This window comes from Plectropomus leopardus, chromosome 15, assembly GCF_026936395.1.
Source record: "Plectropomus leopardus strain MGB_pleo_1.0 chromosome 15, ASM2693639v1, whole genome shotgun sequence".
NCBI classification, from domain to species: Eukaryota; Metazoa; Chordata; class Actinopteri; order Perciformes; family Serranidae; genus Plectropomus; species Plectropomus leopardus.
Genome location: NC_142190.1, coordinates 11,960,954 through 11,973,523, shown reverse-complemented (window position 1 = coordinate 11,973,523; position 12,570 = coordinate 11,960,954). Strand labels below are relative to the sequence as shown.

The window sequence follows — 12,570 nt, the reverse complement described above, 5'->3', positions numbered from 1 at the left end:
GACGCATTAAGAAGATGAGAGAGGGGAGGATAGGATACACTAATATTGCCTAATTTAAAAATGTGCAAATAATGCAGGAGCACCACTTTGAGAAATTGCACTGTTTCTTTTTGACTTGCTTGTGCAGGTTGAGCATCAGAATCCGTACAATCCTTTTGTGAATTTGCCCACAAAATACCAAACAGTCTGGTAAAAGTCAAACATTCAAAGCCAAACGTAGGTTGTAAAGAATTACAATAAATACAAGGTTTCTACAGCTAAAATCCTACTTTTTGTGTCTTTTTAAGACTGAAATATTGATTTTAGACATTTTGATACCAACTAAGACTGTATTTTTTAGATTAATGAATTGCCTTTCTAAGGCTTTTTAAGGATCTGCAGGAACCTTGAAATGATATAAAAACTACAAATCTGTCTGTTTAGTTTCTATAAAAGTGGACAAAACTAGAGCAAGTGATAGAAGAGAAAGAGAGAAGTGGTGAGAGTGAAAGAGTGATTGAAAAGAAATACCAGGTGGTCTAATTCCTTCCTTCCTGTGAAACACGACAGGTGTTTTATGTGTGTGTGGGTGTGTGTTGAGGGCAGCGTGACCTCAGGACACATGCTGATCGTCGTCAGGACGAGGACATGAGGAGGTGTCATTCAAAAGAAAGGGGGAGGTGTATCCAAAAATTCAAGCAGCTTTGTTTACAGTCTGAACCTGCCAGGTGACATTCTGTCTCTGTGTGTGTGTTTGTCCCTTTACAAACACTCACGTGGTAACTGACTACTTAAGTTCTGCTGAGTGAAGCGGGAGATCATCTCAGTGTAAAAACATGAGGTTTACCAACAAAATTATTTACACCCTCTAAAATATGTACTTAAAAGTTTTAAAAAAAAATGTGCAGAGGGTACTTTATAATGCAGTTAGACTCAACTCACTTAAAGGATTAAAATGATGTGTGATGGCGTCCTAACAGACACTGATGCATGGTGAAGATCAAGAAATCATTCGTTAAAAAGTTAAATATTGGCAGAGTGAGATGAAAAAAAGAGAAATAAAGAGAGGACAGCTGGTGGTGCAATGTATCAGTGAGGGAGGAAATAAATAAAACAAAAGTAGATGATAAAAACACTCACCACTCATTGTCCTCAGGAGCTCTGACTCTGTCACTGCTGGAAACACGAGTCTGAAACACAGAACACACAAGTCAGGAACAAACCTCAGCAACTTTAATTCCTAATTTTAAAGTGTTGTTATCGAACAAACGGGTAAACAACAACAAAGCCTACAAAAGACTGAGAAATATAAATTTGATTTGTAAATGTTTCTTGTGGTACTTTCAGATGCCTTTCACACATGCCTATCACAAGTATTTAAACCTTTGAACCCCAAGCAAATTGGTGCAATTTCTTTCAAAAACATGGAAAAAGGTGATGAGCAACTTAAGAAATGTTTTACAGAATGAGAGAAATTAGTAGATTTAGAAAATATTTTTTCGTTTCTAGGGTAAAAAAAGATAAAAGCTTGAGAAAAACTATATTCATAATTGTCATAATTATACGTTTAAAAATATTTTACAAAATTATAATAATTTTTTCAGCACTTTTTTCCTACTCATTTCCTTGTCTTTTTGTTGTAATTTTCTTTTCTTTTCTTGTTAATTTTTGGGTTGTTTCCTCTTTCATTGCTCATTGCCTTCTTCCCGTTTTTGAACGGAGTCAAGCCAATTTGCTCAGGTTTCAAAGGGTTAATAAAAGGGGAAACTGGATTCACTAATAATATGCAGAAGAAGGCTTACTACATCCTTTTTAAAAACTATTTTCAGATCATTTCTGAGCTGTATTCAACAAATTTTCACTTCTGGATGTCATTCTGTAAGTCAAAGCATCAGCTGATGTGTGAACAAACAGTCCACTGGGTGACAGTGTCTCCCCCATCCGTACCCTGTCTGAGCCGGCCGCTCTGCTCTCTTTGTCCTTGTTATTGATCTCGGGCATGTAGGCACGACTCAGCAGGTTGTACCACTTGGTGCATCTCTCCTCTGAGCAGCTGACATCAGCCAGGCTGATCTGGGCTCCCGCCTGCAGGGGAGGAGAGAGGTAAGATGGAAAACAGAAACATCTGGAGCTCACTGTGTATAAAAATTCCACTCTAAACATTTTTTTCTTTGAGTGCTTGCAATAAAACCATCCAATTAGTCATCTGCCATGATACTGTTAAATTCATGTGTGTATAATCATTGTTGCATTATGATACAGTGCAACACACACATCGCAGACTTGATATATATTCAAACAAAGCACATTTCGTCAAAACTCAAAGCACAAAATGTTTTAAGAACATTGAGGACATAAATAATTACATTTATGTAAAGTATTTTGAAAGCTTCTCTATCCTTTGTATATTTGTTTCGTTCTTTTCAAGTAGATTTTTTAAAGTTTAATTTTTAAGTTTAATTGTATTTGAATTGTGCTACTTTCTTTACTTTGTCCTTTTCTTTTTCCCTTTTCTTTAAATCAGTGTCATTTTAAATTTTGAATGAGATGCCATCCTATAATAACTTTCCTTCTATCTTTTAAATGATTTCCCTAAGTGCTTACAACGTTCCAGATGACTGACAATACTACGATACTATTGAGAGTTTAAATAGTGTTGCTTTACAAAATATCTTTGTAAATGGACTCCATATATTTACACAGTGGGGACAATATAAGATAAAAGACAGAAAGTAAAAAGCAACTAAAAGTGGCATAAAGCATCTGTTTGTATTGTTTGGGACTGATGATGTTTTTTGTACACAATCCCTAACTAATTAATTATATTTAAATTAATTATTCACCGACTCTAAAACAAAGCATGTCTATTGAATCTTTTACAGATAAAATATTTGTCATATTGTACTGTTTGTTATAATGTCATCTTCAAATTGAGGATCACAATCAAATCTGCAGGAAAATAACAGGAAAATAACATTTCAATCAAACAATCACTACATGTTCTCTGCATCCCAGATGTAAAATCAGAAAGGAGAGCTCTACTAACCAGACATTCTTCATGGCCCGACTTGCTGGTGTTGCAGACGTCGACCCTCAGCGTCTTCTGCCGCAATGCACTGTGGGATATCTGCATACCGAATACCTCGTTGACCTCCATAACGTCCTGATGCAGATGACTTCGTGTTCGGAAGAGGCAGCGGGTGGCTTCAACACAGGGCAGCACCGCTGAACGTACATAACTGCAGGAGACACAGGCCAAAGTGTTACCATGGCGCTGTATAACCTTTATATATTTAACCAGGTAGTCTCAACCATCAAATCACCTGTGCTTAGCTTAACTGCTATTTTGCTGTGAAAAAACTCATATTTGTAACTTAAAATCTGCAATAAGAAATTGACATATAAAACACATTTACGCCTAAATTACATATTAAAAAGCACCATCTAAAAGACAGAAGTAAAGTGACGTACATTTTCTGGTCAGCCGGGAGACAGAGGGCGCTGCAATTGGATAGCTGCATGACGTAGATGGTGAAGCGTTGGTCTCTGGACTCATAGCGGAAGCCGAGCTGCACCTGAGAGCAGCCCAGTGCCAACCTTTCCTCGTACGAGCCCAGGAGCATGTCTGCAGGGAGGCCCGGCCTGGAGGAAACACAACCACCCAGACATTCATACTACTGAGTCAAACAAGCTGAGACTGACGTGAGACTTCAAATGTCTATATTTTAACACTGTGCAGTGGTGATACAAGGACACCATGAAGGTGTGGTGATGTTCAAATGTTCAACATGAACATTTGTCCAAATTATTACCACTTAACAAAAAGTTAAGGAAATACCTAGCATCGAGTTTTGGGGAAAAAGTTTTTCAAGTGCAATGACTAAAGGAGTGTGAAGACATGGCACTTCAAATGTTTTCTCTGAACAACTTAATATACAGTGAAACTGGGGTTTATTTATAAATGAAACATGCAATGTGCCAGACTGATCAAAGGACACCATCCTGGATATCCATGCAGATAAAAGGGCTTCATACCTGCGCTCTGAAGGCTCGTACACACCGCTATCACCAGCCACCGACTCGTCAGACACTGCTGAGGTTACGCCAATCTTCTTTGGCCCCACCCCCGACCCTCGCAGCTGGGGAGCTGAGTCTAGAGACAACAGGAGACAACAAGATTAAGATATAACTAGATTTATGAAAGTATTCTTTCTTGGAAATGCGTTTATGTATTGTTTTTAAGAATAAGTCAGCTGATATTCTATATTTATCTCATCGTCAGCGAATGAAAAAGAAGAGTGCAATGCAACATACCATGAATCTGCTAACATTAACATGGTGAATCACAACAGAAAAACATCACAAGAGCTGTCACAAAGAGAAAAATTAAAATCAGATGATAAAAGACATTTAAAAAAGGTTGATAAGTGTGTACGTTGATGTAAAAACATACAATATGTGAGTGTGCGTGTGATTTTATGCCCATGTGTATGAAAAGAAGAGTAAAAAGGAGAATGACGTTTCACGCTTTACGTTTCAAGCTTATTAAACCTTGAGCTGCTCTTAAAGTACACAAAAGCCGGTGAAAGGAAAAAAAACGTTCTGAAGGCAATCTCAGGCAAAGCAAGACGAGAAGTTAGATTAAAACCCTTCACTTAGTGATTAAAACGAAGACCTCAACCGAACATGGTCTTCATTAGGGACGTAAGGGACCGTGTAGAGTACCTTAACATCAGTTTATTTATTTGGCAAAGCAAAGAGAGGAAATACTGCAGCCCTCCTTTGAGTAAAGAGATAACAAACACAGTATGCTATCTTGGCTTCAAATGGTAATTGTACTTCCATGGGCAAAAATGTCACATTGCAGTGGTGAGAAGCATCAAATCTCTATGTTTCATTAAAAAAAAATTAAACATAACTTTATCTCATACCATATCCGTCTGCTTAGAATGCATCTGCTAGTGAGTCTCTGATAGGGGCGTCCAGGCAAATCAAGATATCTTCTGACTGATCGGGATCATAAATATTTAACGAATAAGGCATCCGATCCTTTGTTTTATGTCAGCTGTCACAGATGTTTTTACTGTCATGCACAGAAATGCGGTAGCACAGCTTTCATCACCTCTGCTACACTAAGCTGTCTGTTTCTCTGCTCTGCTGAACTTCAGAGCAGCAGCTGAGCCTCGCCCGCCTCAAAACACCACACACCATAAACGAAACGCTGTATGAGACTGTTTATTTACATTATTTACCAAAGTTATGAAAGCTTGTTTTATTTTAGCTCAGTGTAAGAGTCTCGTGTCTTGCATGGTGTTTCTCCGCCCCGCTCAGAGAGAGCAGAGGAGACTGGTGCACAGCTTATTACAGCCACACTGAACACTGCAAGGTGAAACAAAAACCCCAAAAGCAAAAAGCAAACATGGTTTATTTTCTTGATGAAGGGTTATCTGCCCAAAAATATGTGTAGACGACGGAAATTAACACGAAGACAAAAACAATTAACACAAAAATAGTTTGACTGCAGATGCTGGTTAATGGAGCAGAGGTCAGTAGAGTAGCTTCAACACTTCAGCACTTAGTACTTAGTAGTAGTAGTGACTAGTAGTGAATCACTGGTCAAACCCTCTGTCAACACCTAACAGTTATTACATGCTTGCATTGTGCTACGGCATGTAATTAGGCCATTGTGGCTTTGTTAAAGTCAATAGTGTAAACAAGAAAACACAGTTTGCCTTTGTAGAAGTGACTGGCTGTAGTGGAGAATATACCATTAAGCACCTGTATTCAAACAAAAGGAGCAGTACTGTGGCGTGCGAAAGGTACAGATGATGCAACAGGAACCAAGACAGCCAGTCTGAAGGCTGATTCTAAGACAATAAACAACAAATAATACTCCTTTATTCCCACTCTGGGAAGTCATCACAGCAGTAAACTCTGTAGAATTAGCACAATGCTAAATGGTATGCGCTAAAAAGCGTAAAAACTTGATTAGTCGATGCAGTTGCAGGATCACACCACAATAGCTGTCAAAACAGTGGTCTGAATAAAATAAAGGATATGCCTTTTCGTGACACAGTGCTCTTGTTAATCTGATCACAGCCTCACTGGACTAAAGGGTGGCCTGCATTTTTGGAGTTAAGTGCCTGGCAACATGTTCAGCCCTGGCAGCAGCGATGGAGAGTGAACAGGAAACCAGACACCACGTCCACCTTTCACCCGAGGATGCAACAAGAACCTGACTCACGTTCAGCTGCAGTGGGCTCAAAGCCCAGTTCAAACTGGCCCTTAATACGTTTCAGGATTAATTCCTTTTAGTTGCAACAGTAGCAATGGCTACAACACATAGCTCATGGATGACTTTCTGGAGATATTACTATCTCTGATGTCCAACACGTATAAACATCCATAGATGTGCTTAGAAAGCACAGAAAAATCAGAACTGAACTAGGAAAAATGTCATTCTCTTACAGTGCACCTTACACATAGAATAACCTGCAAAGCACTTAGATTTGGACACTCTGCCTATATAACGGCTGTTTAAATGCCTTATTTCAGATCTTGTTTTAAATTAGTATAAATGTTTTGAATTATACGTCTACACCATATCATGTTTATTATCCTGTATTTTTATTTTGAGCAATTATACATTACTATTATTGTTTGTTGTTTTGTATGATTTTACTTCTACTTTAACTGTTATTTGTTTCCTTATTGATTGTTTTTAATGTCTTTGGTCATGCTCAGCATCACTGAAAGTGAGAGTCTCCTTCAAATGATTTCCAGAGTCTTAAATAAAGGTTTGAATGAATGAAACGAAAATGTTAAATCCCCCGAAATAAATTTCAAACATAAGTTCGAACAGCACATGCACACAAAGGTGACCCAGCAGCTGTAATCCAACACCCTCCTAACGTTCACCTCCCCTCTCCTCAACGCTCCCACCAGCAATCAGGTTTCACACACAGTATTACATTTCTCATCACACACACAGCGAAGAGGAGGAGGAGGATTCCTGGTGTCCCGCTTTCCAATAAAGCTGGAGTGTTTTCTATGACGTCTAGTGCAACAGAAATAAAGGTGTTACATCACCAACATCTCTGCCATCTCCTCACTCTCTCTCTCTCTCTCACCCTTATTGCTGTTCATCTTATTGCAGACAATTCATCAAGTCTATCGTTACTAACTGGGATTATCATTAGAGTCGTAACCTCACAGCCCTGCTGAGTTATAACTCCAACATAGATATTGCTGTTGAGATGTGACATGAATGCTTTGAGGATAAGTGACTCTAAGACACTAACAGCTTTAATGAGAAGTCACATAATATTCTAATTTGTTTAGAAGGCTTTTCTGCAGCCTGTCCACAAACTTTTTGGGACTTTTTCACAGTCTCGGCTCAGCCCTTTGAAAGCAACTTTTAATGCTACATCAACATACAATAGTATGAAAGTTGGTGATTGTCTCTTCCCTGTTCCAACATGACAATGCCTTCACGCACAAAGCCAGCTCTTTAAATAAATGTTTTTGTGCAGTTAGGTGTGGAAGAACTTGACTGAAAATCAGAGTGTGTGAACATTTTGGATGAAAGAAGATGACAGAATCAAAGAATAAAAAGCTTGCTGTTTACCTTTGACCTCCTCTCCCAGTGTGGTGTTGTGGTTCTGCTTCTCCTCCAGCCCCACGGGACCCCTGTGCTCCTCCTGCCGCTGCTCCTGAGAGTCCAGGCTGAGCTCCAGTTCTGCTAGCCTGCTGTGGAGCTCCAGATCCAGACTCAATCCGCCAGGCCCCGTCTGGCCTGTGAATGTCTCTCCAGGCAAGAAACTAGTGTCTGTAACCATCGGCGAGCACGGCGGAGACAACGAGGAAAGAGACGACCGCGGAGATAAAGAGCTCATGGAGCGAGGGGTTTCTGACAGTCTGAGTGCCTGGATCCTTGATGACCCCGACTCTGCTCCAACACCAACGCCTCCTCCTGCAGTTCCTCCAGCAGAGCACCCAACGTCTTCTCCCACCCCACTTGATTTGGCCCCCAGCCTTTCAGCGTCCCTTCCTCCAGAGCCCGTCACCACTTCATGTTCGTGTATCGTGGTGATGGAGCTGGAGGGGCGGTAGCCTCCCTGGCCGCCCTCCTGCAGGAGGCTGTCCAGCTTGTTTTGGAAGTCTGGGTCAGCCAGTTCAGGCTGCTCCAGGTAGATGTCAGTGAAGCTGAGGGAGGAGGTGGAGCCCAGGCTGGAGGTGGTGGCCAGCGAGCCACGGCTGGACGTTAAAGAGCCTCGACTGCTACCGGACGAACAGGACAGAGTGCTGGCTGAGAGGCTGGAAAAGAGAGAAAGTGTTATGATCTAACATGACATATCAGCAATTTAATACAATATTTTCCTTTTCCTCAGCAGTTGTATTATTAATTGTAAATAACGGTAGCAGCTGATATTTAAGTTATCAGTCAGTCAGACACTGGCAGAAAAAACAGCTGTGATTTTGACTGCAGAGCGGTTTGCATTTTCTAAACAATTAAATGACTAAAATGACGGCCCACAGCAGGCAAGAGAAAATATTTGTTATTTGAGAAGATTACTTTCCGAGTTTTTTAAGACTTTAAAAGATTTGCAGGTATACTGTCATGGCCTAAAATCTGTTTAAGCTTGTTTGAGCAACTAAAGTAATGTTTGGAGGATCCCTGAATTGCAACCATTTGGAGACTGTGTCTATTCATTTACTTAGACCTTTTGATAGTTGTGATATCTTCAAACAATCCTTAAGATAAACCTTTGAAAACAGACCTTAACGTACTGCACTCACCACCTTTCTGCATGTCTTTGAAGCATCCCTGACGATCTGAGAGCTTTCAAATGTAATCTGTAACCAGTTTGTTTCTGCAGTTTTACTTATAAGTTAGATATTAGCTAATGCTCTTAACACAAAAATAAACAAATTCATTTTATAGCTTTAAAAAAACCAGTATTTTCTATTACTTTCACAGTGAGTAAAAGAAAATGACAAAAAGAAGAGTGAGATCAGAAGAGGTTTGGGAGACGACAGCCGAGGTAGAAAAGCAACAGTGACAGTAAGTCTTAGGACAAGAAGACAAGAAGAGGGAAGAAAATTTCAGACGAAAAAGAAGAAAGCTGCATGGTGTGTAGAGCTGGACTTCTGTCTTCAACTCTGTCTCTTACTTTCCTAAACATGTTTGAGAATACATTACTGAAGATCTTTAATTCCTGTGTTTGTCATTATTTATAACACATAGTCAATCTGAAAACATAATACACATTAGAAGCATTACAGTGCTGCACCGCCTGCTGTTGGTCACCACAATTTTATTTTGTGGTTCCAGAGGATCAATCAGGTAATTGTGAGCATGTTAGCATGGTGACATTAGGAGTATTACCACATTTACTCTGGGTGCGTTCTGAATCACATACTAATGTGACACATCTTCCACTGCACAGAGGATTGTGGGTCAGAACAGCCAGAAAAGCATGATGGCTTATATACTGCAAAATCTGATCAGATGTAGTAGAGCATCCTGGGATTATTGGCATACAACATTTGACAAACTGTGTATTGAGATGCCCTAAATCGTTTTCTGGCATACTTTACAGCATAGTAGTATGGGTACTGCAACGCACAGTAAGTCTCAAATTGCAGCTGAAAATCCTCATATGAACCTTGTTATAAACAAATCGATTTTAACTGTGTTTTATGTCCTTTGTAAAGCATATTGCCATTATGTATGAAATGTTCTATGTAAATAAAACTTGTCTTGCCACAAGTTTTTTAGGTCATCAAGATGTTTTGTTTTGTTTTTTTCAAATATATCCCAGCAGGCGAGATGTTCATCACCATTTAAGAGCTTCAACCCAGACTGAGGGTCTAAAATACATCTTAAATATTGGGCTTGAGGGACTACTTTCAGGAGGAAAGTGGAGTCATTTTTTCTCTCCCCTCTGTCTGTCCTCTACTCATCTCATTTCCTTTTCCTCCCCACTCCTCATCACCTCGGCCTCCTGTAGCTCTGTATGAACAGCTCTCTAATTAAACCAGGAGGGCTCGTTAGCGCAGACAGAGAGGAGCTCCTGCTGTCCGCCGAGGAAACTTTTGATGTCCATCAGACCAGGAGGACAGACAGGGCGAACAAGCCGTGTGAAGAGAACAGAAACAGAAACTGGCAGAGAAACTAGCCTGAGGAGGAGACAGAGAGGACTGACAACCTTTCAGGTTATCACTGTTGAACTGAAAATCCAGAACCTTTCAATATTAAACGAATCTGAAATGTGTATGGCTCTTACAGCTGCCTTGCGTCATCTCATAAAAATGCAGTTCCAGAGGAGGTTGGGCTGGAAAATTTGATTTGTGGCGAGATCATGACTGAAATCAAAAAGACGAGGGGTACAAAATGGCTTTCATCATTTGCTAATGTTTGGTCATTAAATGTTAAATACTTCTATCGTGCCAAATTTCTCAGCCTCCTCTTCACTTCAAAGGCTGCCTGCTTTGAATCTGATAACTTAATGATCCCGCTGCAGTGAATCATCTGATGGTCGACGACCTTACGAGAAATACGTTAAACTAAAGATGTCGAATGAAATGTGTTGAATCTTGAACATGCATAAGCTTTCAGTCGACGCCTCTGCTCTCAAATTTCCTTCATAAACTGTCTCTATTTAACTGAACATAAAAGTTCTCCCTTATTCTCGTCTAAATTTCTTATGAGAAAGATTCAAGGTCAGAGAAATAACTTGGTGTGTACAACTATATTATTACCGATAAAAAAAGGTGAACAAACCTTTTTAGTTGAGTATGTAGTGATGTGGCCAGTCGAACCATTTCCTCCAGCTCTCTGACCAGCTTGTTTCTCTTACAGTGAAGTCGCAACCTGAAATGACAAAAAAATTACTTAATTTCGTAATCAAATAAGTGGAATAGTTGTTTTTCAATAAGCTACAGACCTGCAGGTGGAAATATCTTAATCGAATAAATTAAATCCTCTTAAAAGAGGCTGAACATGAGTCACTTTCATATTTAGGGAAATAAAAAAATTAAAAAAAAAACCCTCACTGGACACAATCTTCCATCTCTGCAAACGCTTGAAAAAAGTTAACAAATGTGACATGACGGCGGCGATATGTTCGGGTATTGTTGAGCAGCTGCTTTGTGTTCAGGTGACAGCGGTGTCATTTGTATGAATGAGCTTTGTTTAGAGATAACCAGCTCATTAATGGCTGTTACTATGATTCATAGTTTAAGTGGAATCAGGCCAAAGAGGGGAAGTCTTTGATCAGGTTACAGACTGCTGGTGTGTGTGTGTGTGTGTGTGTGTGTGCGTGTATGTGTGTGTGAGAGACTGTGTTTTCCTGTCTAGTTCTTCTATACTCTTCATACAGTATCACTGTGTTTCTTATGCAAAAAAAGGTGTGTGGCTGCAAACCTTTTAGGTACTGACTGAAATGTGTCTGTAGCAAAAAGTATCTAAAACTGTCGAGTACCAAAAGCTAGCATCAACTGTTTGTTGAGATTCATGATTTTTGTTTACTTATTCTTTAATCTGATAGTTTTGATTAAAATGTTTTTATCAGTATCAGGCTGTTTTATCCAGGCAGCATTATTTTTAAGCATTAACTTCTGAGAATTTGGGTTTATTTTGTTAAATAAAATAAAGACTTTTGACCTATTTATATTTTGCAAAGTACAATATAGAGAAAAACAGTTATCAACACTTTTATTAGCCCTTGTAGCAAAATTCAAATCATAAACTGTGTTCATAGTAACCGGGAATTGACTCAGTATCCAATTTGGACGAGGTCAAAAACTATATTCAATCTAAATGGGTCCCTATATATTTCCACAGGTCTCAGGTCAATTAGAGTGTGACTGTAGAAGCAGAGTCCAAAAAGAAACTGAACAGGCAGTCTGTTTTTATGTCCAAACCAGACCTGAGCCCAAAGCAGTTAATGTAAGGGAAAAACTCCAGTCCGATACTGCTGCTAAAACACGCAGGCGACCCTCTTTGCACTGTCACATCCATTTCCTCGTGTCACTTTGACAACAAAAAAAACAAGAAGCACCAAATCAAGTAGGCCAAACCCAAACACCATTTGTAAATATTTGCCCAACCTGATCTGGCCTGTTGGTCCTGCAGGTCTGGAATCCACTTTAGTGTCAATATATCTGATACTCAGGTGGATCTAAGTGGACTCTGTGTCAGCTCTGATCTCATGGTGCATCATCATCACAACAGAAAAATGTGTTGCTTTTGAGGCAGATGGCGAATGTAAAACGACTTGTATCACTGCTCTTTTTCCACTGGAGCATCACACTGCCAGTGTTGCTGTTATCTATCTGTATGGGTCTGTTCTGGCCCGCCCCAGTTCAGATCGGGTATAAATATCCCCTGAACTCGTAAGAACAAAGTCTGCCTATTTTCGGATGCCTTTCAGTTGATGTCTGAAATGTTGATGACGGTATAGACACTTGTGAGTTTGTCAAAAAAGGTGTATGGCAATGTGTGTGAAAGTTTCACAGTACATTCAGGACATTTTCAATGATTTTTACAAGAAACTTTTGTGTAATAGTTTGGATCTGATTTTACAA

General features: G+C 39.6%; 1 protein-coding gene across 1 annotated transcript in view; it reads right to left on the bottom strand.

Moving 5' to 3' along the window:
- Positions 1-12,570, bottom strand: part of wwc1 (WW and C2 domain containing 1) — a 59,552-nt gene that overhangs the window by 11,958 nt on the left and 35,024 nt on the right. The window contains exons 10-16 of the mRNA XM_042499794.2: positions 10,766-10,855; positions 7,607-8,295; positions 4,015-4,132; positions 3,451-3,621; positions 3,026-3,218; positions 1,927-2,064; positions 1,120-1,169 (exon numbers count right to left, since the gene is read on the bottom strand). Coding sequence (XP_042355728.2) covers positions 1,120-1,169; positions 1,927-2,064; positions 3,026-3,218; positions 3,451-3,621; positions 4,015-4,132; positions 7,607-8,295; positions 10,766-10,855 — 1,449 coding nt within the window. The remainder of the gene's footprint in view (positions 1-1,119; positions 1,170-1,926; positions 2,065-3,025; positions 3,219-3,450; positions 3,622-4,014; positions 4,133-7,606; positions 8,296-10,765; positions 10,856-12,570) is intronic.